Source organism: Bos grunniens, chromosome 6, assembly GCF_055505025.1.
Source record: "Bos grunniens cultivar Pamir isolate PY7600 chromosome 6, Bosgru_T2T1.0, whole genome shotgun sequence".
Taxonomy (NCBI): Eukaryota; Metazoa; Chordata; class Mammalia; order Artiodactyla; family Bovidae; genus Bos; species Bos grunniens.
Genome location: NC_141170.1, coordinates 87,284,470 through 87,310,143, shown reverse-complemented (window position 1 = coordinate 87,310,143; position 25,674 = coordinate 87,284,470). Strand labels below are relative to the sequence as shown.

General features: G+C 35.6%; 1 protein-coding gene across 2 annotated transcripts in view; it reads right to left on the bottom strand.

Annotated features, from left to right (window-relative positions):
* Positions 1–25,674, bottom strand: part of GRID2 (glutamate ionotropic receptor delta type subunit 2) — a 1,632,436-nt gene that overhangs the window by 405,888 nt on the left and 1,200,874 nt on the right. For both annotated transcript variants that reach the window (XM_086406553.1, XM_086406551.1), the window contains exon 9: positions 22,956–23,057. In XM_086406553.1, the coding sequence (XP_086262679.1) occupies positions 22,956–23,057 (102 nt within the window). The remainder of the gene's footprint in view (positions 1–22,955; positions 23,058–25,674) is intronic.

Genomic DNA, 25,674 nt, shown 5'->3' with positions numbered 1-25,674 from the left:
AATGGACATGAGTTTGAGTAAACTCCAGGAGTTGGTGATGGACAGGGAGGCCTGGTGTGCTGCATTCCATGGGGTTGCTAAGAGTCTGACATGACTGAGTGACTGAATTGAGAAATAATCTAAAAATCCAAATGTACTTCCACATGGAAAAGTGAATACATTGTGGTATATTAATACAATGTAGTATTAAACAGCTTCAAACTGAAGACATTAGAGTGATATCCAATAACATGAATGGACCTTTACAAGAATCATGATGAGTGAAAAAAAGCAATATTCCAAGGAATAGCTTGGTTCCATTTTTGTAACATTTAAAAATCTGGTGAAATAGCTATGTGTTTAAGGAGTCACACCTTAAATAGGTGGAGACACTATAAAAAAAATCAAGGAAGGAATCAGCTTTGGCTGCTAGAGAGGGTGTGATAAAAAAGATGCACAAGGATAGCTGCCTCTTGTAGGTAATGACAGTATTCTAACTTTTGTTCTGAGCAGTGGTTATCTAGATATTACTCTACTATGCATTAATTAATGGTTTAAACTTTTTTTGTGTATGGGTGTTATAATTGTAATATAAATAAAAATAAAGTACATTAAGTGGGAGAAGATAATGGAGGATGTTGAAGTCAGATTAAGGTTACTGTCTTTTATCTGTCAGGGAACCAGAACTTTGTGGAAGGGAAACAGCATAATTAGAAAGTAACTTTGAGAGAAGAGTGTAGAGTGGATTGTGACAGAGTGGGGAATAAGGGTCCTTTGTAACCATACAGATGACAGGGGATTATAGCCCACGCCTGTTAAACATAGATTTGAAAGTTGTATACAGGTGGGTTGGAATCTTCTATTACAGGGACAGAAAAAGGAAAAAAGAAATTATAAAACCCTGACTTTAAAATTCATTTCCCAGCAATTAGTTTCAAAGAGTATTAATACGACTGAGTCTAAATTGGTAAAAATGTGTCTGCCTATTAAATGAAAACAAATTGCAGACTTCGATTTGCTGATCATTTGGATGAAAGAATCTCTAAACACAATTCTCAGCAACTGGAACAAATGACGTTTTCACTGAATGCCTGTAGTTTATCAATCTTAGTGTTAGCATGAGGATCCATACAGTTGCTTATAGAAAAATGGGTTTCTGTCATTGGTAATTTTCATATTAGCAAGGATTTATTCACATCACTTGTTAGGTTATTAGATAATAACTTCATAATTCTGAACTTGTATCCAATCACTTAAAAAATCTCATGTTAATTGCTTAGTTGATTTACAACAATGTTTGCAACTTGCAGACTTTGTTGTTAAATCCCCATATTTTAATAGCTATGCAATACTGTTTGCTAGTGATAGAGTTTGGAAAAAGCATCTGACATTTTTGATAGGTGTAAGTGACAAGCTCTACTGTGAAGTCTTTATTGAGGGCTTTATAGAAGTTAAAATATGCATTACTTCACAGAATGCCGGGCTGGTCAAAACTTGGAATCAGTCACTGGAAATTCCTTACCATTCTGCTCACATGTGCAGCTCAAAGACATTAACTAGAGAATAAGAATATTTCTTAATGACCTGTTTAAAAACTTCTCCCCATAAACAATGCTCCTGGCTGAAGCAAACAAGAACTGTCTTCACGCACAGTGTGAGCTTATATTTTGCTTAGGGATGACACATTCCACTGTGATATATGCAGAATTAATGACTATCATTCTTCTTGGAAAAATCTCATTATTTTTATAGACCATATACAAAATATTAGAAACTACTATACGTTTAAAAAGGTAAAAGGTATGGAGTTGGTTATTAAAAAGATATTGAAACACCAGGACAGGAAAACAAAAATAAAAAACATCAGAAGAGGAATAAACAATCTAGGTGTTGTAAAAACAAAAACATCTGAGTTGCATGGAGAGAAGAAAACCGGCTCATAGGGATATGCAATGAAAACATTTTTCAAAGGGCTTCCGCAGAAGGATTTTATGCAGGAACAAAGATTTAGAAAATATTGCACTAATCGAATTTTTGCTTAAATATATTTATCAGACAATATATTACCTTTGCTCAAACATATTTATCAGACAAGATTCAAATTATAAATAATATCAGTAAATAAAAATATTTACTCACTCTAACTTCCTAAAACCATACCTTACATATTATTTCTGACTCCTATTTTGTAAGCAATTATAAAAGTCAAAAAGATATTTTAAATTGAACACAAAGCTATTGGTATGCAAGGTAATTCATTTTCACAATAACATGTTTGATTTTATACATTCCTTTCAAAACATGAAATGGCTATATTTTAGTGACTTAATGGAGGGTGGCAAAACCAAAAAATATGTTTCTTTTGTTTCTATGAGGATCTGAAAGAAACATAAGATGCTGTAACTGGAAATACAAGGTTATCAAGGACAATGGGTGATCACAACAATCCTGAGTACATTAGTTTTCATTTATTGGTTTTCCCTCACAGGCATTTGAAAATACATTCTAGGAGGCTTAGATTTTATAGGCCACAAGATTACCATATATAAACTTAGAAATATTAGACCTTTGGTTTGCTTTCTGAATATAAGTGCTGGGTAATACTTACTGTTTGTTGGGCCCTGTCTTCATTATTTTGCTAAAATTCAACACTCACATGAACCACAAGGCCACAGCCACATACAAGAGTCAATTCTAGTCCATAAATATTGTCAAAAGTTCACTAGTGCAGAAGACTTTGTAAGTGCAGTCATGTCAAATAAAACTATCAAAAGTATGTTTTGAGATATAGAATATTGCAGCTGCAAAAAGTGATTGGCTTCACCAAATGTCAGAATTCTACCACATATTTAACTCAAGAACCTGGTAACATCTGACTTCCAAATGATGATAACGTTTACAAACACTCTTGTTGATACAGTCATAGTCCTATAAAAATATTGTCAATAACAGTCCTGTTAGCACTGTCAGCAGAGCTTTATGTCCAGACAGTTCATGTCCAGGACATAAGCTTTATGTCCAGACAGTCCATGTCCAGGACATAAGCTTTATGTCCAGACAGTCTATGTCAGGACATAAGGATGTTTAATAAATATCAAATGAAGCTAATTAAATATGAGAATACAATAAAAAGTTAAACTTGAAATGCTTAAAGTTAGTGGTATATCTATCCAAAATAATATTATTACAGAAAAACAGCAGAAATTCATGTATCTATTGTCATTCAAGAGTGTTAATGCTAGGCAATGCTATGCTAAGAACACAGCAATGAACAAAGCCAACAATGAACAGACCTCTCTATCCTTGTAGACCTACATGCTAATGGGAGTGGTGGACAATACACAAAATAAGCACTGTTTATGTTATGTCAGGTGATGATAAGAACGTGGGGAGAAAATTAAATAAATATTGAGGACAAAGAGCATGTGAGAAAGTGTTGTACCTTCAAGGAAGATCCTCTTTAGAAAAACCTTTCGGACTGAAAAGAGAGTAAGTGTAAATGTGTCAGCAGGAATCTCTCTGACATGACTGAGAGATAGAAGGGACGCTGGTGTGGTAGGAACCGAGGAAGTTAGGGTCAGATAGGAAATATCTGAGAGATAACAGGTGTGTGTCCAGTGGAGCTTCAATGGTACTTTTAAGCCCCGTGACAACTTTAGCTCTTATTTTGACTGAGATGGGCAGCCTGATGGGCTCTGGGCAGAGGGGGTGTGTAATCTGCTATGTTTGAACAGTTTTCAAGACAGTTGATGGTATTGAAAGAAAGCTAGAAGGGCCAAGGACAGAATCTAGGAGAGTAGTTAGGAATCCTTTGCAATAAGCCAGTGAGTTAGGCAGTAAGCTGAATTTGATGCGAAGTAGTTGGATTCTGGGTAATCTTTGAAATCCCAAAGCTGATGGGATTCACTGATACATCAGATGTGCAGTTATTAGTACTTAGTGAGAATTGATAGGATGCTATGCCATACTTCTGGAAATTCTAAGTGGAGACCTCAGCCTTTAGAAGTATATGGACTCCTGAGATTCTCCCTGAATGTTTTTCATTTGGCATATGCAACATAATTTTATTAGAGGGATTAAAACTTTCAATCAATAGACCAAAGTCCTTAGGGCGAATGTTCAATACAGAATCAAAGGTAATATTTTGAACAAACCTACTGCATTGAGTGCAAAATTAATACACATTCAAATTTAATAGAAGGAAAATGTGCACTTTCTTTTTATCCTGCATATTTGTGATTCACATAATCAGTTAAAAGAGAAATAATATTTAGCAGAAGAAATAAAAATCATTAAAATCATCATAATCTTTAAAGCTTCAATTTTAAAAGGAGAAAGTTCAATACCAAACATTAAGGGTGAATTATTTATTTTTGTTCTCTTAATACACCTTTGAGAAATAGAAATTTCAAAAAAAGATGAGTTATTTATAGCTCGTTGGATTGGCAAAGAATGTTAATTTTTAATCATATAAGGAAGCAGACTTTCTTATACACTACTTATGTGAGTTAAAACTGGTACAACCTTTAAGCAAACAAATTCATGAAGTGAAGAAGTGAAGTGAAGTCGCTCAGTCGTGTCTGGCTCTTTGCGACCCCATGGGCAGTAGCCTGCACCAGGCTCCTCTGTCCATGGGATTTTCTAGGCAAGAGTACTGGAGTGGGTTGTCATTTCCTTCTCCAGGGAATCTTCCCGACCCAGGGATAGAACCCAGGTCTCCTGGATTGTAAACAGACGCTTTACCATCTGAGCCACCAGGGAAGTTTAAACAAACAAATTCATGGTAGGAAAGCAAACGTTTGGAAATTTTTGTGTTATTTCTTTTGGTAGCTGTCCAACTAAGAAGGTAATAATAAATGAACATAGTTATGTAGCTAAAAGAATGTTAATTGCAACTTCTCTAGTGAGAACTTGAAAACAAACTAAATGTCCAACAATTAGGGATTGCTTTTTTAAAACTCTGTATCATGGACTGAGACACAGCACATTCAGCTGTCATCTCCAGTGTCTCAGTGCCCTGTTACATAGTTATTTGCCCAGAATCAGACCACAGGAGGGTTTATTTAAGAACATTTTAAAGGCTGGAGTTAGTTTGTTTTTGTTTGTCTTAAAGATTCAAAATATTACGGTAAAAACATTACTTTCACTTGCATTCCAACATATTTCAGTAAATGGGACATGAAAATGTTGAATTTCAGTTGGCATTCTGGGAATTATGTAAAACCCTGAACAAATTAATGGAAATTTGAGACAACTGTAAAGATCATTCATCAAGCAGATGAAAAAAAAATATTGATTTACATCTGTTGTGTAAAGGATACTTGTTTACATTAAAGATAGTCATATATATTTTGCTTAATGGGAAGAAAATGTACAAAACTATTCATGAGTATGTGTGTGGGTGTCTTAGTCAATTCAGACTGCTATAACAAATTACTAGAGACTGAGTGGCTTAAATAGCAAACACTTATTTCTCACAGTTGTAAAGCCTGGAAAGTCCAAGATAAATGTGCCAGTAGATCCAGGGTTTGAGGAGAGCTTGCTTCCTCTGCTTCACAGGGCAGAGAGCAGAGAGATCATCTTTCTCATGTCTCATCTTGTGAGGGCACTAATCTGATTCATGAAGGCTCCACTCTCATGAGACGCATGTGCACATGTAAATAAACCTTGACTTTCTCCTGTTGTCATTTAATTCACAGGCCCCCAAACATATGAACCTAAGAAGGTAGAAGAAAAGTTTTCCTCCCAACAGTACCAAGCCTTTTTCATGCAAGAAGATAGTCTTTCCCTTAAAATCCATCTGGAGATAACAAGGTACATAATAATTTTGGTAATCCCACTTTATACCCTTTGCTGAAACTGCACTCACTATTTCTGCCATTGACCTGCCTGATCTAAGGTTTTAAGAATAAGGTGACAGGTTTTCTATTTCCAGTAAGCTGAATGCTTTCTGAAGGACATACTTTTTTATTTTGATTTTATTATGAACCACAGAGGGATACTTAAAGAAAAGATTTCTTGCATAGAGGGCAGAAACAGAAGAATAGAAAACAGAAATGTGCTGATATTTAAAAGCAAGAAACAAATCTGTGGGGATGTACAGAATGTAGAGAAGTCTCAGCTTAAAGTGGTAAAGACCATATTCTATGTTTCAAAAATTAGTAAGGGTATAAAAGATTACTGAAGTATTATTTAAATTAATAAAAAGCATATAAAATAGATTCTGTGCTAGTTTATCAGGTCTGTAGATATGGACTACAGTACTGAATTAATTATGGGGCCATATTAAGGAATTAGAGGAATATACCCGTAATTTGGGCTTTCCTGATAGCTCAGTTAGTAAAGAATCTGCCTGCAATGCAGGAGACCCTGGTTCGATTCCTGGGTCAGGAAGATCCACTAGAGAAGGGACAGGCTACCCACTCCAGTATTCTTGGTCTTCCCTGGTGGCTCAACTGGTAAAGAATTTGCCTGCAATGTGGGAGACCTGGGTTCAACCTCTGGTTTGGGAAGATCCCCTGGAGAAGAGAAAGGCTACCCACTCCAGTATTCTGGCCTGGAGAATTCCATGGACTATATAGTCCTTGGGGTTGCAAAGAGCTGGACACAACTGAGCAACTTTCACTTCACCCATAATTTATGGAAAAATGTAAAGATGTATGCAACTTTTTCCCATGATTTTTTTTTTATTGCATAATAGAATGGAATGTTTAGTGTAAAACTAGTCACAATACTTAACCCTATGACATACTTCATTGGATGGAGCTAATGTCACTTAGAGTGATAAAACATTGAACACTGATCCTTCTATTTTTACATTCCTCAGCAGATACTCCAGGAGTAATCCCAAATGTAACATTGCATGTACAGAAAATCATTTTAGTTTTGGGGCTGAAGACCAAAGGTCATTCTTAAATTTTGAAAGGACTCATTAAACAAAGGTGAGAGATATTTTTCAAAGTCTTTGTTCTTGATGAGTGATCACTTTTTTATTCTCCTTGACTTCTAAAAAATTAAAAGAGTTTGCTTTTTAATGCTAATCAGTTTCTTCTTTATTCCCCAGTAGACTTCAGACCATTCAGCCTCCATACTGTATTTTCTTGAGCTCTTTATTGACCATGGTCTTAGAGATTTTATTTGGCTCAGAACAACACAACAGCTTGTTATTTTTAATTGAACTGCAGAGTACATTAGTCTACATAAGAATCAATGGGAAAAATTAATTTGAACATTTCATTTTCCCATTTAATGCCACTGGCGATGGTTAAAAATAAAAAAGAGAAAAGGAAAAAAGAAACACCTTCAAACCTACCCCCAAAAATCTAAAATATGTAAAGTGCATATCCTTGTGCTAACTCCCATCACATAGAGAACCTGAAATTCTTTGCTCAAAATTTTAAAACATCCAAGAACCACAAATTCGCTTTTCAGCATAATGGCTTTTTTGTTTCCAGGTTAAAATAATTGATACACAGTTTACATGGAGATGCTGTGAAGAGATACCTTAAAATCCAAACCTCTTTGTATTTTGTCTGATCATTGAAAAACCCAAGGGGTGTATTTTGGAAGAGTATGCATTTGCCTTCCTTTCCTTGACCAGCTTTTCCATTTCTGGGGCCTCCATACAATATGGTGGTTCTCTCCTTGACTGCCTCCCATCTCCCAGAGGGAGCTGACTTTTAATAGCTGTTTGTGTTCTAGAAGCTGACAGATGAGTAAACTATTCCCATGTTGGGTACTTTTTGGAGGTAACTTTTCTCATTTTAGACCACCCTAGAGTCCTGTTTAATGCAATGGATAGTGACTTGATGAATGGTCCCCCATTGGTCAAAACCTGTTACCTTGCTTTTGAAAAACTCCAAATTACGCCTGAGGCCTATCTTCCTTATCGGTAAGGCAGCCATATGCTGCTGCTGTTGCTAAGTCGCTTCAGTTGTGTCCGACTCTGTGCGACCCCAGAGATGGCAGCCCACCAGGCTCCCCCATCCCTGGGATTCTCCAGGCAAGAACACTGGAGTGGGTTGCCATTTCCTTGGCCTTGGCTCTTGGAGAGGGACTGGGAAAGCAGACAAGGTTTTCTCAAAATGTATTTCCTTTGTAAACTGAAACCTAATGATTACACTTTAATTCCGAACACTAGTTTTCCCTCCTAATTGGAAAGGTTTCTAAGATGTAAGAAAGGACAACTTCCTGTGACTTTTTTTTTTTTTTTTTTTGCATCTGTTTGCCTAGTATCAGTTATGTCACTGTAAAACAGCAACAACATCAACATGCTATGGGAGCTTAGAAGTGACAACTGAATATGCATCTTCTTAATGAAAGGCTGAACCTTTTGAGAGGTCAAGGAAACATTTAGAACACTGATACAGCAAGATGTGTGGGAGTATCCTACTTTATATATTTGTACACCTAAATATCTATTACTATATAATTAAAAGGTAAATACATGCTTTTCATGTATCCTCTTAAATAAAGTCTTCGTTCAATAAGATCTTCCCAGTAATAGAAAACTGTCTCAAAAGTCTCTAATATTTTAAACTATGTCCAGTACATAGCTTCTAGAAAGTGAATTATAACAAAGTGGTAAAATAAAAGTTTATCTTTTTAGTTAAAAAAAAAATTGGAATTGATATGCTTTTTGTCATTGTTTGCCCAGCATTGCAGAATTTCTCTGTATCTTGTATGACCGATTACTCAGCCAAGACTCAAAAGGATCCCTAAGCAAATTTCTGCAAGTATTCTCCTCAGATAGTTCTCTCTTTTCCAATATGTTCCCTATGGCTGGTGAGAAGTCAGACAAACAAGGATTCAATGCTCACTTTTGTTCCAAATGTAACTTGAAGTTATTTAACTAGCTCCAAGTATCAGCCATATCAACAAACTGCAAATAATAATCTTTAGGGCTCCATGGAGATTAAAATAACTGAGAATAATAAGTGTGCCCTAAATGCTGGCTGGTAACACTTAATTCATTAATATACTCCTTTGTAACTCTAGAAAGTAAAATCTATGTCAGAAGCATTTCTCTAGTTTTCATATTTTTACTTATACTTGTTTTTCAGGAATTATATATAGAACTGGTTTTGTGTTTTTTGTAACTATGCCAAAGCTACTGCATTAGCAAAAAGTAACTTAAAACTTCAAGGTCACCTTAACATCTGGATTTCTTTTAGATACAGTGCTATATATAATTCTGAAAGTAAAGTATAATATAATTCATATGATGTTGGTTAAAATATTATAGAAGTTATGTAAATCACATAGACCTACTGTTTCTACATCTTTGAATTTTCAAATGACTATGTCAATACTTTTCTAAACTTCTAGAGACAAGTAGTAAATATATTTTTCAGAAGTGAATTATGTACCATATCTTTGAAATATCTATGCAGTGTTTATTCTAAGAATTCAGGTTTCATCTTCCAAAAGGAAGAAAAGTTGGGTCATGCATGGTTATCTCAGTGCTGTAGTGATCCTTGCATGTTTGCATGACAGCTATCATCTTAAGAATTGGTGTGATGAGAAAGAATAAGAAATTGTCAAGTCATTGTCATGCATCAATTCTCATAATAATTTTATTCACTCAGCATTGAAGTGAATACATATTTCAGTGTTGCTATGAATTATATTGTTTGCCTCAGCCAGTCTTCCTCAAGTGCCTGTTTATAAAAATTGCATTCTCCCCTTTTCTCTCACATGAGCTGGGTATAAGCAGCAGAAGAGATAACAAAATATGTATATCATAAATATCTATGTCTACTGATTATACTGCTTCACTAATAAAAATGAGATCCATTTTATCTTACCTTACAGCTAGATCAGGATTTCAACCATGGTGTTTTTAAATAGTTAATGAATATTATCTAAATTATATAATGCTAACATTATTCTCACAGAAAATTTCTAATTAAATTGTCTCTAAAGGAGCTCTTAATAAAAAAGGAAACCTAACACACAGGCTGCTGGAATGGTCTGCATTTCAATTTCATTTGCTTCAGGTGATACTGCAGCTCACTTATAGAGTAATTTAAATTCTTGATATCTGCATACTTTTGTGTATATTCTTTACATTGTTGAATATTCCTTCCCTTTTCACTATACCATGTTAGTCACTGCCTATGTTTCAGAACTAATTTGTGTCATTCTTTAAGCCTTTTCCACTGCCCTACCCACGCGATAGATACTTCTTTTATGTGCTCTTTAACGCTGTGCATAATAAGAACTAACACCTAGATACAGCACTTCCTACGTGCCAGGCTCTACTCAAAGACATCCTTTGTTCTTTCATATATTAGTTCCTTTAATTTTCTTAACAGCTCTATGACGTAGGTAATGTTACCTGTATTTTAAAGATGAAGAAATAGAATCATAAAGATTTTGGGATGGTCATGTACACACTGCTACATTTAAAATGGATAATCAACAAGGAACTACTGTATAGCACATGGAACTCTGCTTCATGTTATGTGGCAGCCTAAGGAAATGGCAAAACACTCCAGTATCCTTGCCTGCCTTTTCATACTGTTCATGGGGTTCTCAAGGCAAGAATACTGAAGTGGTTTGCCAACAAAGGTCCGTCTAGTCAAGGCTATGGTTTTTCCAGTGGTTATGTATGGATGTGAGAGTTGGACTGTGAAGAAGGCTGAGCGCCGAAGAATTGATGCTTTTGAACTGTGGTGTTGGAGAAGACTCTTGAGAGTCCCTTGGACTGCAAGGAGATCCAACCAGTCCATTCTGAAGGAGATCAGCCCTGGGATTTCTTTGGAAGGAAAGATGCTAAAGCTGAAACTCCAGTACTTTGGCCACCTCATGTGAAGAGTTGACTCATTGGAAAAGACTCTGATGCTGGGAGGGATTGGGGGCAGGAGGAGAAGGGGACGACAGACGGTGAGATGGCTGGATGGCATCACTGACTCGATGGACATGAGTCTGAGTGAACTCCTGTAGTTGGTGATGGACAGGGAGGCCTGGCGTGCTGCAATTCATGGGGTTGCAAAGAGTCGGACACGACTGAGCGACTGATCTGATCTGATCTGTTCTGATCCTTGCCTGGAAAATCCCATGGACAGAGGAGCCTGGCGGGTTGCAGTCCACGGGTCGCAAACAGTCAGGCATGACTAAGCGACTAACACTAGATAGGGGAGTTTGGGAGAGAATGGATGCATGTATGTGTATGGTTGAGTCCCTTCGCTGTTCACTTGAAACTATCACAATATGGTTCATCAGCTATACCCCTCACCAAAATAAAAAGTTTCTTCAAAAAGAGTAAAACATCTTAAAAAAAGAAATAGAATCATAAAGAGTTTAAATACATTGCCTAAATTCACATATAGGAGACCTGGAGATTTAAATATAATCTGGTTCTGGAGTCTGTTTTTTTAATAGCTTCATTGAAATATAACTCACATACATATAATTTATCCATTCAAAGTGTACAGTTCAACAGCTTTACTACATTCACAGACTTACGCTACAATCATAGTAGTTTTAGAATATTACTCTGTAAAGAAATCCAATTTCCTTTAGCCATCATTTCTCAATCCTGTAATCTCTCCCAGTCCTAGTTACTAGTCTACTTTCTGACCCTATACACTTGCCTATTCCATATAAATGGAGTCATATAACATGTGACCTACTGTGACTGGCTTTTAACTAGCATATTTTCAAGGTTCGTCCAGGCACTGTGTTATCAGTGCCTCATTACATTTTACTGCCACGATCTCTCGTTTTATGGGCATACCACTCTTCTTCCACTCATCAATTGATACACCTTTTGGGTGTCTCCATTTTTTGTTATTGTAAATAAAGCTGTTATGAGACATATGTGTACAAGTTTTTGTGTGGACACACATTTTCATTTCTCCTGGAACATACCTAGAGTAGAATTTCTGAATCATCCACTAAGTTTGTGTTTAATCATTTAACAAACTGCTAGACTATTTTTCTGAAGCTCTTGCACTATTTCACATTCCCACCAGCAACATACAAATGTTTCATTTTTCCACAGCTCTGCCACACTTGTTTTTATCTGTCCTTTTGATTTACAGCCATTCTAGTGGGTGTAAGGACTTCCCTAGGGGCTCAGATAGCAAAGAATCTGCCTGCAGTGAAGGAGACCTGGGTTCATTCCTTGGGTCAAGAAGTTCTCCTGGAAAAGAGAATTGCAACCCACTCCAGTATTCTTGACTGAGAAATCCCATGGACAGAAGAGTCTGGGCTACAGTCCATGGGGTCAGTCCATGGGGTCACAAAAGATCAGACACGACTGAGAGACTAAGCATGTATGCACACATGTATATAGTGCATGGTGTAAAGTGGTAGCACACTGTGATTGTTATTTGCACGTCTATGATGACAAATGGTGTTGAGAATCTTTTTATATGCTTATTGGTCATTTTTATACCTTCTATGAAAACCCACCCAGATCCTTTGCCCATTTTTAATTGGTTTATTTTTCACATGTTGTCATTCTTGAAACTTTATTCTTTTTATGTATTAAATACAAGTCCCTCATCAGACACATGATCTGCAAATATCTTATACCATGCTCTCGGTTGTCTTCTCATTTTTTTACATTCTATCGTTTGAGACATAAACATTTTTAATGTTAGTGAAATCTAATTTATCTATTTGTTTGTTGTTTATGCTTTGAGTGTTATATTTAAGAATCTACTGCTAAAATAAAGTCACAAAGATTTACATCTAATGTTTTCTTCTAAGAATTTTATAGTTTTAACTTATACATTTAAATTCATGATCTATTTTGAGTTGATTTTTGTATGCTATTTTAGGCAAGGATATTAGTTTATTCTTTTGCACCTTTTGTATGTGGGTATCCGGTTGAAATGACTACTATTCTTTCCTCCATTGAATGACCTTGACAATCTTGTTGAAAAATCAATTAACCATAGATATATGGGTTAATTCTGGACACTCATTTCTGTTCTACTGATGTCTATCCTCGACCTAGTTTGATTACTGTAGCTTTTTAGTAAGTTTTGAAACTGAAAAGTGTGAGTCTTCCTACTGCTCTTTTTTGAGATTTTGTGGGTTTTTTGTTTGTTTGTTTTCTCCCTATTCTGATTCTCTCGCAGTTCCATGTGAATTTTAGGATCTGCTGGTCAATTATGGCAAAAAAGAAAAAAAAGAAGACAGCTAGAATTTTGATAGAGACTTCATTGAATCTGTAGCTCTATTTGGAGAATATTGCCATCTTTACAATACTGAGTTTTCCAATCCATGACTATATGCTATCTCTCCACATTTTTTGGATATTTTAATTTCTTTCAAAGAATGTTTTGTAGCATTTAGTGTACAAATATTGCAGTTGTTACTGTTTATTCTTTTATTTTATTCTATTTTATTCTTCTTGATATATTTAAATGAAAATAACTTTATTAATTTCTTTTTTGTAATCTTCATTGCTAGTGCACAAAAATACAATTGATCTTTGTAAAGTGTTTACACTTCAGAGCAGTTGAAGTCTTTTATTAACTCTAATTGTGTATGTGTGTGTTTACTCTTTATGATTTTCTATTTGCAAGACCATGTCATCTGTAAATACAGAAAGTTTTACTTTTTCCTTTCTAATTTCATTCCTTTTACTTAGTTACCTTGCCTAATTGGGGTGGCTAGAACCTCCACCGCGATGTTGAACAGAATTAGTGAGAACTTAAGGGATTAAGAGGGGTTTTTCAGCATTTCACCATTAAAATGATACTCTTTATTATTTCAGAAAATTCCTTCTCTTTTATTATAAGATTGTCAACTTTTTTTTTTAATTGGGAAAGAGTGCTAGATTTTATTAAATGGCTTTCTTACATATGTTGGGATGATTATGTGGGTTTATCCCTTTATTAATATGGGATATGATGTTGGTTTTCATAAACTGAGCCAACCTTGTACTCCTGGAATTAACTTCATTTGTTTATGGTGTATAATCCTTTTTATATATTGTTGGATTCAGTTTTCCAGCATTCTGTTGAGGATGCTTGTGTCTGTATTCAAATGTATCATAGTCATTAAAGTCATTAAGTGATAAACTCCACTGATTATTGGTTGATTGCCTTACTGTTTTCAGCAATTCCTTGGATTTGCTCAGTAGTTTGAAGGAACTAAATTTTGGTAGGGGTCATATTTGAAGTCAGGTTTTAAAACTTATTCTGACCTCAGGAGGGATATTCTTAGCTATCTTTTTTTCTGGCTTTTCCTGGTAAACTAGTTGGCTTATGATTCAGCTTATTGTTTTTAATTAAGAGGAGCCAAAGACTTGAAATTCCCCATGCTCTGTTTCAAATAATTGGAGAGTGCTTAAGCATTCTCTTTTGTTATGGACTGCCTCTCCCCTGGACAAAGTCTTTGCTACAACTCTGGGTACTGAGTTAAGTGGCAGCCTCTGGCCTTCTCCACTTACCTCATTTGGCATAGAACCCCTGCCTTGTAACAAGGTGGAGTGATGGAAACCAAAGCCCCAGTACTCTAAGTCTGTTACACCTGGGATAGAGACTGCCTCCTATGTGTCACAGTTAGGTGGAGAAAGGGAGCCCACAAATTCTTGGTCACACTCACCAGGAATTTAACCTTTTCAGATAAGATTGGGTGCATTCAGGGTGGTATGGCTGTAAGACTTAACCTTTTCAAATTACATTTAGATTGTGTGGAAAATGTTAGCAGCCTCCAGGAGAGATAACCCTTCATTGGAAACTTTTAAGGGAGATGGAGCCCTGTCTTCTTGGCCAAAGTGGCTTGGAGTGGAGCTTCCATAAAGCTGAGTAAGGCAGTGAGTCAGGTGGAAGGAGAAAGAGAACCATGAGGTTGAGATGCTATAGCCTCCTGTTGTTTTTACTGACTTTCTGTACATTTTCTTAAGTGTTACTTCATTTTTTGTATGCCCTTAGGAAATTTACAGAGATTTTAAATGGCTTCTATTTATTTACTTACTTATTTTAGTCAGTCAGTCAGCTTTTTGTGGTGCTTACTTTGCTGAAGAGTGGGTCTATGAATCTTCTCAGCCTGCCACCTCAGAAGTGGAATTCCTACAAGGACAGTGTTCTTAACCACCGTGCTTATTGTCCTTTCAGTGTAGTAGTTATTACATGGCGCTTACCAAGTTTTATTGAGAGTTTTAGCTTAATTTATTTAAGACAGTATCCACAGGACATGTCCTCAGCCAGAGTTGTCATTTTTGCCTGGAGCTTTGAACCAAACTTTATTAACACTCAAAGGAGACCTCTTCAGACACTGCTGTGGGCCCACTAAGAGATGGCCATCAAACTTCCCTCCCTTATCTGTGCCTGAAGGCCCACCCAGGAGAGCCTTTTGTCAAGTTCACTCTTCCTGCTCCTAAATTTGCCTCTAGGTTCAGGTTGAGACTGAGGAAAGACAAAGGCTGAGACTCAGGAAAGCTTAAACCTCGGCAGGGGTTCAAAACGCTGAACGTCTGCAAGTAGAAAAACCTTGGACAACGTCCTCGGCAAAAAACTAAGCAAAAGGACATTTCAGGGCTGTTTTTAGTGTGTTTTCTTAGTTTTATATTCATATACAGAAGCTATTTAAAGCTAGCCTAAAACCAAACATGATTCCTGAGACAATACACTTGACATACCAGACTTTCAGAAATTTGTATAGTTTATTATTTGGATTTTTAAAATATCAGATATTTGTGTAATCTTGTCTCTAGGCAGCACCATCTTCACTAGGAGGAGAGTTGTGGTTTTTCTCATTAGCAGATTTTCAAAGGAAAGTAACAATAAATGGGATTAAAAGTCATGATTCTGTAGTTTATGTTTTCCTTGTCTAACTTAGGGTCCTTTAAATAATTTCCCATCAAAATCTAAAGATTGATGACACTGATTAATTATGGCTTCACGATCACTCATGCTCATTTTTTTCCTTTTCTGTAGTTAATTTACACATTATTGTTCCACTGCAGAGATAACAGCATCTTATATTTAGAAACACTCGGCACTTTACTAACTGCTTTCAGATAGTTTAAGGTATTTACACTCATAAAAAACCTGTGTGGCCGGTTTTTTGTTCCTTTTTTACAGACAGAAAAATTGAGGTTCAGAATAGCTTCCTGACTTCCATAAATTCAATGATTTATTAAATAGAAGAGGTAGAACTTGAATGGATATCTTTTGACTATAAACCTAGTACTCTGCAGGATATGCCCAATGGCTGTTAGTATGAGTGTGTTGGGAAGAGAAGAATAGGTGGAGGAAAAACAATGAAATATTACTCCAACAGGAAATCATATTGCATATTATTTACTATTTTGCTAAAAGGTACATTGAGAAGAAGCTAAGTACACTGATTCATCCTTAAGAAAGTGAAGTTGCTCAGTCGTGTCCAACTCTTTGCGACCCTGTGGACTGTAGCCTACCAGGCTCCTCTGTTTACGGGATTCTCCAGGCAAGAATACTGGAGTGGGTTGCCATTTCCTTCCCCAAGGGATATTCCCGACCCAGGGATCGAACTGGGGTCTCCTGCATTGGAGGCAGACGCTTTAACCTCTGAGCCACCAGGGAAGCCTTCATCCTTACACTGACATAATTCATGGGTACATTAGATATGAAGTATTATTTCACATGATAGCAAAAATATTGTGGAACAAAAGCCAAGCACTGAGTGCCTCTACGACCAAGATAATATGAAATGATTCTGTGATTTGTAACTTCTCATGGAACGTAAACTTGCTATTTAATAATGTGAATGAATGATTCTTGATGTTTTGAATTAAAACTTTTTACTTCTTTAACTTAAAAGCATGTATGTCATTTCCCAGTAACAACTATGTCAAAAGATTTAACAATGACATAATCCTTTGGCATTTCTTTTGGAAATTTAGTCTTAGTAAGTAAAAATTAAAGAATGAGGAATCCTAAGACTACTTATTCAGGCATAGTCTTGTGTCCATTCCAGTTCCTATTTTTGTAATTACATATAGAGTTCTTAATTTCTTTTCTTTTTCCCTTTTTCCTTCCTTCCTTCCCTCTTTCCTTTCCCTCCCAACTCCACATACACACCCACAGGCTATCAGAATATCTTAATTTGTTCATTCAACAAATATTTATTGACCTGCTTCTATATACCTGACAATGTACATGAAAACAACTTGTGTTTTACTGGTATGTAGTCTAATTTCATTAGTCTAACACTAATGAAATTTTTACAAAATACAGAGTTACAAAGAGTTCTGAGTGACAGAACATAGTAAATGAACACTCGAATTGTTCCGTAACTCCACAAAGCTGGTCCTTGATGTCACCGTTGAGATTCGGTCATAAACACTGTGACATTCGTTGTGTGCACCCTCCCTGCCTCCCTCTCTCATCATTCTTTCCCAGGCTCCTGCTAAATGCATTTAATGCCTTCACAAACAGATCCTATTTTCTGATAGAGAACTTACTAATGCTGATAAAATGGTTCCTGTGGAACTCCTCAAGAGCAGGAACTGTATATATATATATATATATATATATATATATTTTTTTTTTTTTTTTTTTTTTCTTCTTTGCCTCCCTGGGATTAGCACAGTGCTTAGCTTACAATAAATGCTCAGTGATAGTTATTGAGTCAAACCTAATAGTTTAGGGTGTACCATGCAATACTCTTTTACCTTTTTCTGATCTCAGATAACATTTCCATTTTTAGAGGCAAATAAGGCCTGCTTAAAATAATTCCCAAGATGTTAGACTTATAACAAAATATTTTAGGCAAAGGAAAATTCTCTTAATATGATAGTTCAGTAGGTAGTTACCTGCTACACCCTCCTCATGGTGATTGCTTGGGAAAATTTACATGTTTCAACAGAGTTTGGACTTTGCTTTGTGTGGTGTTGTTTTAATATAAACTGCTTTGGTATATTTTCTATGTTTATATTTCTATGGGTCTAGTGATAGCTTTAGTTCAGATAGTAATTTTTTTCACTGCTGTTATTCTCCTATTTTTAAAAATTGGCTTCATTTCTTACTGTTATTTCTTTCCTTTAGGAGGTATTCTTTATTTAGTCTGTCTCTTTACCATGGCTTCACGCCCAGTTTTGTTAAATTTAAATTTCCAGGAATATCCATTAACTTAATTAATTTTGTAAAGATAGTGTCCACATATTATTTGACCTAAAATGTTTTCAATTGTAAAATGAACAATTGTTTCACCTACCACTAATAAAGACCAAAAATTTGCTACCAATTTTAATTGCAGGAAGACATCAACTGAAAGACTCATCCTGATTCAAAGATATTACAATATGAAAGACTATGTTTTTTAATTTATAAAATACAGAAAAAGCACCACCACAGCTCTAACACAAATTTCTAATCATATTTACATAAAGTTATACAATTATGTTTATGGTAGTTTTAGGCAAAATAGTATTGTGCTATATATTCAATGCAGAAAAAAGGCATTGCATTTTTTCAAAAATATTCTTAGCGCTTTCAATGTCCTGCTAGAATGAAACTCCCCAAAGTCAATATCTTTATCTATTTTGCATGTACCCCAAGCAACTAGAAGAGGACCCTCAACAGATACTTCTCAAATAAATTTATGAGTGAGTTTATGTTTCATTAGAGATGCCATATGTCTGTTTTAAGAAAACGAAATCAAGAAGATTAGAGTTATTAACGAGTGATCTCCTTCTAAAGGCCAGTTTATGTTTTCCAGATATCTAGTACTTTTTCTTACAGAAGAGCTTCTTAAATCTTCCATTTGTCACCAACTTCTTTCCATTTTATTTTCATAAGGATTCATAATTATTATGATGATACTTACAACTCAGTGATGTTTCCAATAACTTTTGTGAATAACCATGAAAAAACTGTATGGCATAATTGGTCACTTATGGCTATCCATAGTTGTACAACTTATGAAATGAAAAGGAAAAAATAATCCTAATAAATGCCTCATATTAAGACAGTTGGTCCACTTGGTAAGCAGTAGAGATCAGTGGACCAAATATGGAAACAGAGTTTGGCAGAGGGAGATTTATTCACATTCTTTCTTTTCCTCCATTTCTAAGAAACTTATATGGCATTGGTGATGGCTAAAAATAAAGTTATCCTTATGCGATGCCATTTTTAAAAAATGTTTTTAAATTATGAATTCAATAGCATCTGTAATCTCAATAGTTACATTTAAATTAAACCTAACATGAATTTATTCTGATTCCAAAGACAGAATGTCAGAGAGGCTAAAGACATAGGGATCAGGATCTTTGGCTTCAAGTTTGGGCTTGAAACTCATCTCTGGCTCTTGTTAGTTATTATGGACATGGAAATTTAGTTAATTCTTTTGAGCTCTGTTTTCATCCTTAAATGTAATTAGCACATATCTTATAGAGTTTTTTTAAGAATTAAATTAGTTAACACACATAAAGTTCTTAATAGGTCAGACCAAATAACAGATACTGAAGATGGTTTTTCCTTGTTTGCCCTCGAGTCCCTCACGGCCCCACACTGTGACCTAAGAAGAAGACCTTCCTGGTCTTCTAACATTACTTGGGCTCCCTTGCCCTCTGCTTCTGGTTGGATTTGTAATTGGAAATGATGGAAGTAGATGGAAAGATAGGAGGAATGACTTTAGAGCACCCGCCTCTCCATTTCTTCGCTGCCTGAATGTGATTTGAGTGCTTCTCCTCCAACCTCTTCCCACAGCCAAGGCCACCACTTCTAAGATGCGGTTTCTGTTCCATGGCTCTAGCTTTGCTAGACTCTCTCCCCCATCACATCAGTCTTTAGGGTTGCTGCACATCTAGGCCCTGACACTTCAACACCCTTGTTGATTTATTCAACTTTATTTACATTATTTGTTAATAATCCCTTCATTTAATTCTCTTTACTTAACCATTTGAGTCCCATTCACTTGCCCCTGGCATCATAAACAATATGCTGCTGCTGCTAAGTCGCTTCAGTCGTGTCCGACTCTGTGCGACCTCATAGACGGCAGCCCCCCAGGTTCCCCCATCCCTGGGATTCTCCAGGCAAGAACACTGGAGTGGGTTGCCATTTCCTTTTCCAATGCATGAAAGTGAAAAGTGAAAGTGAAGTCGTGTCTGACTCTTAGCGACCCCATGGATTGCAGCCTGCCAGGCTCCTCCGTCCAGGGGATTTTGCAGTCAAGAGTACTGGAGTTTATTTAGTTTAAGATAAATATTAGATTATTTTCTTCAAGTGTATGAAGTATCTTTAGTAGTGATGGGATTGGGAGTTTCAAAATTTAAACAAGAAAAATCAATTCTATTAACCTGTGTGTCTTTGATAACATTACTTTCCTAAGAAGTAAAGAATCTGTGGTGTGTGTGTGTGTGTGTGTGTGTGTGTATAACTGGGATTAGATTTTTGTTAGAATGGAATAAAGGCTAAGATACCTTCTGTCATGGCCTTTACACATGATCCCTCCCTCCTTTTTCTCTCTTTGGAAATGGCTAGTGGTAAATACTTGGAATACAAGGGGTTATTGTTTAGGTGACTAAATCAAGTCCAATATAGAATTCTGAGTTTCAGGTTTAGTTGACATCATGATTTTAAAGTCGCTGCATTGACTTAGGGAAGAGTGATTCTCAGTGATTCTCAGTGTTGGGTGGAAGAAGCTTGCAAAGTCATATAAGTAGGAGCTATACCTGGAAAGGGTCTTGTAGGAAATAAATAAGAAAGTCATGGCTGCTTTCCATTCAAATAGGAATTACAGGAAGAACCAGAAAGCCTGAAAAATTATTAAGTACAATGGCTGTATACTGAGGAAGTTTAACAAGTGTAACAACCTTTTGCTCAACTGGGCACCCAACTCATAAATTCATATTGTACCACAGAAGACTTTAGGGAAACAGCCTTTCCATATCTCCTCTCACTAAGCACATTCAGGGTCAGGGCAGGGCTAAGCTTGAAGAAAACGGATCATTTACACGTCACGAAGGTGAGAATAGGGCACGAAGGTATTAACACTGTGTGAGGCAATACCATTTCACGCACAAAACAGCAATCATTTTTCTTGGCCTAGAAATGAATTGAAAATAATTGGCTCTATGAAGCTTTCCCAGTAAAACTCACTTTCATCTTATTCAGAGTTAAGCATTTCTACCTCTCAAGAAAATCCTATAGCTACTGCAATTCTCACACTTATCACAGTAGGAATAGAGGGAGTAAATATAATGTTAAGGAGGAAGAAGTTAAGAAATCTAGAGTCTGGCTTTTTGGATTTGAATCTCAATTCTCTCTGCTACTTACTATCTGTATAATCATCCACATTTTTTTCAACCTCTGTATGTCTCAGTTTCTTCAACCAGATTCTTGGGATCAGAATACTATTTATTTATTGGAAATAATATGAGGACTGAATAAGATCATACATGAAAACAACTCAGTAGAGTATCTGCACATAGTTAGTATTAAATAAATCTCAGCTGTTTCATTACATATGCACCTGCCAGCAAAAGTCTATGTGTAACTTGAGGCATAAATATGCACATAAGTATATGTGTCATTCATCTTATACCCATTACCAACTAACTCTATTATACAGTAAGTACTAGATACATATTTAATGAGTAAATGAGGCTAGCTTGCCTAAAAATATGTATGTCAAAGGCAAAAGCAAAGCACATATATTTTCTTTTATTGTGGTTTTCACTTGAGCTTCCATGTTAATCACTAGAGAAGAGACTATTATAGTTTATTATGCTTTAAATACCTTTTTAAAAAAAATACTAGCACATCAGTGAAAATGCATATCTACACTTCTGAGTATGTACAGAAGCACCTGCACAATTAGGTTTTCAAGTACTCATAATATAATTATTTTCCAAACAATGAAAATCTTGTTAAAACCATAGCTAAAAATAAATTATAGGCACCAAAAGGGAAGATAGACTCATCGTCTAAATTTCTTTTTATAGAGAGTATCATAGATCCTTCTTATAGACAATGAAATTATGTTGAGTCTGCTTAATTTGTATTAAACAATGTGCAAAGGGCAGTCATCGCTGTTATAAATCCTGATAAATATTCAATTAGCATCAACACATCAAAAAAGACCACTTCTCATGTTTACTAATTCTGTAATTTTTTTAGGCTATAAGAAAGAATTGTTCAAATTTAAAAAGAAGTGGGCTTTTCTGAAGAAAACTGAAGTTAATAACTACGGGTTATCTTTTTGAAATGTATTATGAAGAAGCATGAGGTTAAACACATTGAGATAGGCAGGGAGAAGGCATGTCTTCATCCCCTATGGCTATTTAGACAGCACCAATTGGAGCATTTTGCTATTGAAGACTATTTCTATTAACATTTTATTTATATATCATGTGAGAAAATAATAATATATAGAATAAACAGTTACCATTTATTGTTTTTTCTACCAAATGGAATTATAATAAATGTTTCACATGTATAATCCCATGTAATAGCCACAGAATCACTGGATGATAAACTCAAAACAACAGAATCGGATCTGTCCATTTTAATTATTAGTGTCCCCAGGGATTAGTAATGAGCTTAAATACAGTTGATACTCAATAAATAACTACTAAACAATACGATGAGCTTCACTTTGAAGTAGGTCCTTCCCAGGAAAGCTAACGTTTCAGTGTTACTGAATGTACTGTATTTGATCAAATCCACCCTTGTTTGGCCTGGTTATCTTCATTTACATAGACCATCGGATTTCAGTGAGAGGATGCCTGAGAGAGAACTCCATCTTGTCATGTGTAGAAAACTATAGAAGGATAGAAATCTGGTCTAAGCTGTCTAAGTAAGTTATGAAATTAGCACTATAATTAAAGGAAAAGTATGTAAAAGCCTGATTCTGACACACATAAATCGAAGGCTGGAAAATATGATAATTACAAGTACCATACAATGCATAGTTAGGATTTTTTAAAAGCTCTTTTAATATTGTGACATCAGTTAATGAAACATAAGGAAATGAAGGATAAAATAACCTCCTGGAAGCCAAAACCACAAGGCTGAGATCAGACTTACCAGAACAGTCACCACACGTAGAACCACTCCACGCATGTTATTCTCCAGTTTCTTGTCAGTCAGGGACCCATTCAGCCCTGTGACAGGATTCCAGCACCCAAGCTGAAAGATAAAATAGCTTGGTCACTTTTCCGCCTGAGGAACAGTCCAATCACCTATATATAGACCTTTCAGAGAACTGCATGATAAATCTTGGAATAACATAACAGAAAGTGTCCTGTGCAGTTTTTGCTTTTTAATAGCAAATGAAGCAATCAAAAATGATATTTCCTGCTTTTAAATATCATATGGTATATGACAGTATCCAGAGGGCTTTAGGGGACTCACTGAAGACATATGACTTAATGAGGAGTTATAAATACACCAATAATTCAGTCCCAGTAATACACTAATTAGAAAAATAATAGCACATATAATTCTAGTAAAATGCCTGTTCTAATGTATCAATTACTGCACAAGTTAGATTTTCTTACAGTTTAAATGGTTTTAATTAGATCTTACATTGCTTTTATTGGGGAAAAAGCTGATTTTTAATGTGGTTAGAGGGGTCACAGTTTTTATTTGAGGAAAATAAAACATGTATAAGGCTTTGTTGTTTTCAAATATCCACAGTACATAAAACAATGTAATTTGCCTTTTTTGTCAGTGCTATCAATCTACATGGGAGATTTTGGCAGCAGTCTTTCCCTTAAAGTCTTGCAATGATTTACTGCTCTTTGCTCTCCAAAGTACTGGTGTAATTTTACATTCTCATGTAGTTGTTATCTCTTGTAACATCCAAATCTGAGGGCTACCAGTCTAAAAACTACTGCCTATAAATTCCAACGGGATAAAAATGGATGACTCTCAATTCAGAAATAAGGAGGAAAGAGAGATGCTGTGATTTGAATTAGCAGATAACTGCTCAAGAAGCGAAGCTGCAGAGATTGTTGCAACACACATCTTGGGAAGATATACCATGCTATTAATTCTGATGCCAGCCCCAATGAGCCTTCCCATTTGGGAACTTATTCCATATTTTCAGGCTTTAAAAATGTAACAGAACTTTAGTCATGTTCAGAGACTGTTTTGATCAATTGAATGGTTTATAGGGGCACCTGGTTATTCGTGCTGCTTCCTGTTAAAGACTGTATTATGTCCTTGTATTGCATTTTGGGAGGGATTGGGGGCAGGAGGAAAAGGGGACGACAGAGGATGAGATGGCTGGATGGCATCACCGCCTCGATGGATGTGAGTTTGAGTGAACTCCGGGAGATGGTGATGGACAGGGAGGCCTGGCGTGCTGCGATTCATGGGGTCACAAAGAGTCGGACATGACTGAGCGACTGAACTGAACTGATTGCATTTTGTTTGAAGCTTCTGAAGTCATCAATATACCGGCAAGTCTTCCTCACAAATAAACAATTTAGGTGCTTCTTTTTAAGCTCCTCAAAAGGTGCTTAATTAAGAAAATTAAAATGTACACAATATATCTTAAGAGAACGGGTTGTCACATGTAAGCAAAAAGCCAGATTTTTCCATATTAAAATAATGTGGAAAAAGCTGCTAATTGTTGGTTTCAACTGTAAAAGCACATTAAATTCATACAATGATGTGTCATTTTTAGTTACATAAAAGTCTAATTAGAACTTAGATCCAATTAGCAAATCCAAATGTGTTGAAAGTCTAATTATCAGAGATATTGCAGTCCTCTTGCCAAATTTAAAACCTTATGAAATTTCTTTTGAGTTTTTGTTCTCTTCTGAGGTCAACCAGTCAATCCTCAATTATTTTCATTGATGTGCACTTTTTCTAATTAATTCTTCAAGAAGAGTTTAATTTCATAGACCATATAATATTGGTGGAAAAAGATCTAAAACAAAGTAAAAAGCTAAATTTCCAATGCTCTATCCACCTTTTACAATTACATTACCTAATTCTAAGTACATGAATAGCTTTTAGAATGTCATCTTATTCATGACTAGTAGATCTCAACTGCCAAAGTAAACACAGGGTTTTTTTTTTCTCCGTTGGAGTTATTTTTTAAGTTTGATGAACTTATTGTCAGTTTGCCTAAATAAATTACATTTGTTAGTGCCAACTTGAACACAGCATTTTGGTGTATTAACTAGTCAAAATATTTACTACTGGAATAACAACAAAACCTGATAAGCAGTTTGTTTCAATAATGCTCTGGACAAACAATTAAAAATATATAATTTCCAGCTTCTTCTTAATTATGTCTTCCTTTAAACAGAAGTAAATGCAGTCAATGATTTAAAAATTCTAAAGTACTCTAGTAATGGGGGGTTTGAAATATTGATAATGAAATAGCATTTGGAGGAAGTAGAGGTGGTGGCTGTATCTTATCTTCTGACCTCGGTAGTGACTTAAACATTATCTGTTTTATATATATACAAAACAGATATATATATATATAAATATATATATATTTTTATATATATATATATAAATATATAATGTTTCTTTTCTCTCTCTCCTCTCTCTTTCACATTTTTTTGTTTTTTTTTTTTTTACTCACACTGATTTCTTCCAGTGGCCATGCATGGCCACTAACCCCATCCTGCCTTTTGGAGAATTGCTTTCTTTTTTCATCCCTAGACAACTGCTTTCCCTTTTTCATCCCCCGACTTTTTTCATGACTCTGACTCTCTGGTTTAGCAATTGTTAATAATTGGTTGTTTGACCTGAGCCAATAAAAGCCCTTCCTTGGAGGTTT